Genomic DNA, 1,678 nt, shown 5'->3' on the forward strand with positions numbered 1-1,678 from the left:
TTCAGCAGGGCAGAGAATGCGACTGTAGTCTAGTGACAAGTCTGTTACAATCACTCACTACAACTGGGAAGATGATGTTATTTACAAAGCTCCTACTATTAACTCATATCTGCCTGTTGAATGAGCTTCATCCTATAGCTGGTTAATTTATACTGAGATACTCTCACCTGGGTATTTTAATTGAAAATCAGTATGTGCAGCAGTAATTTTAAAAATATAACTGAGTGTGCCTTTTCCATTCCTGATAGTATGTCATCGAACTTCTTTCCAAACAGTTAACCAAAAACCTCTGTAAACTGTTTATTCCAGGTTCCAGAAACCACTTAGAGTGAATTGTGTGGCTGAAGGAAGCACATCATATTGCTCAGCCTACAGACAGCAGTGACAACCCAGCTTTGTTTACAGTTAGGACAAGGTCAACTCCATGACCACTCTGTCATTGTAGGGGAAATGGAGAGCAGAGCACCTCTTCCCCAAGTGCTCAAGAACCAGAGTGTGGAGATCTCTATGCTACATCACGGATGAACAGCCCCCAAGCGAAGCACCCTCTCCCCTCTTCCAACATTGACCAAGTGCCCAGTTTTCTTTTGTTCATTCTCGACAGTTCCTCCCACATGAGCCTGTCTCCTCTATCTAGGTCGGAGAGTAAAGGATGCTTAGACAAGAACCTATTTCTGTCCTGATGCAGCATTGGGTAGCAAGTGTTTCTGAGCACTCACTCATCCCAGCCCATTTCCTTCTCCAGCACCCAGGGCATGGTGAGGGCAGCAGCAGGCAGAACCACGGTGGCTCCACTGCCACCTCTATGGTCATAGGAATTCACATGGTGTCATCCAGATCCCCTCTCCTGATCACACATGCACAGCCTGTCCTGCAGGAAGCAGTGGCCCAGGCTCCATGGGGATCCAGAGTTCCCATTCCCAAGGACTCAGAACTGTTGACCTCACCTGGATAACGATTCCTTTCTCTTTATATTCTGCTTGCAGTGCCTTGGAAAACGTGCACACAAAAGCCTGGAGCAAGAAGGAGAAACACCTAAGGACTTGATTCTCTGTCAGAGCCAATTCGCTCAGATTTCAAAGGACACCACAGGGAGCTTATCTTCTTGACCTTAAAGTGCAGCAGTTTGTCTTGATGGGAGTTAGAACTTCATTTCTTGGTCTGGGAAGAGCTCCCACAATGAGAAGGAACATAAGTTTTGTAATAAATACATACCTAGGGCCACTGCATACAGATACCCTACCCGGGGGAAGCTCTGCCTTGTCTAGAGCACCCACAGTTCCAAAGATTTGTTTTATGGCTAGGGCAAGAGGACACGTGATGAGGCCTCTGGGATGGAAGGAAACTACAATGTTACTTGCTGGCCAGAGGAGCGCAGGGCTCCCAGGCAAGGAAGCGAGTGGGAGCCGGAATTCCATGAGGGCTGCGCTTGCCCGGCTCTGCTGCTGTGAGGCTTCATCAGCCCAGGGGCAGCATCTTTTTCTAATTTTCACCCGCATACTGGCTGACTTGCTCCTCCCTGTACCTAGAAGAGTGCCTCTAGGCAAATCAGTCCATCCCTTGCCAGATGATCCAAAGGAAAATGCTAAATGGGAAAAACAAAAGGAAGGAGAAGGAGGCTTAGACTACACCTGTCACTCACCTTGGAAGCCGAATATGTAGAGTACAGAGGCCAGGG

The 1,678-nt window shown here is 47.8% G+C and overlaps 1 protein-coding gene across 1 annotated transcript in view; it reads right to left on the minus strand.

Moving 5' to 3' along the window:
* HSD17B3 (hydroxysteroid 17-beta dehydrogenase 3) overlaps positions 1-1,678 on the minus strand; it is a 45,929-nt gene that overhangs the window by 15,901 nt on the left and 28,350 nt on the right. The window contains exons 9-10 of the mRNA XM_007448292.1: positions 1,643-1,678; positions 948-1,013 (exon numbers count right to left, since the gene is read on the minus strand). Of these exons, the coding sequence (XP_007448354.1) occupies positions 948-1,013; positions 1,643-1,678 (102 nt within the window). The remainder of the gene's footprint in view (positions 1-947; positions 1,014-1,642) is intronic.

The sequence above is a fragment of the Lipotes vexillifer genome, unplaced genomic scaffold (genome assembly GCF_000442215.2).
Source record: "Lipotes vexillifer unplaced genomic scaffold, Lipotes_vexillifer_v1.1 scaffold252, whole genome shotgun sequence".
In the NCBI taxonomy this organism is placed as follows: domain Eukaryota; kingdom Metazoa; phylum Chordata; class Mammalia; order Artiodactyla; family Lipotidae; genus Lipotes; species Lipotes vexillifer.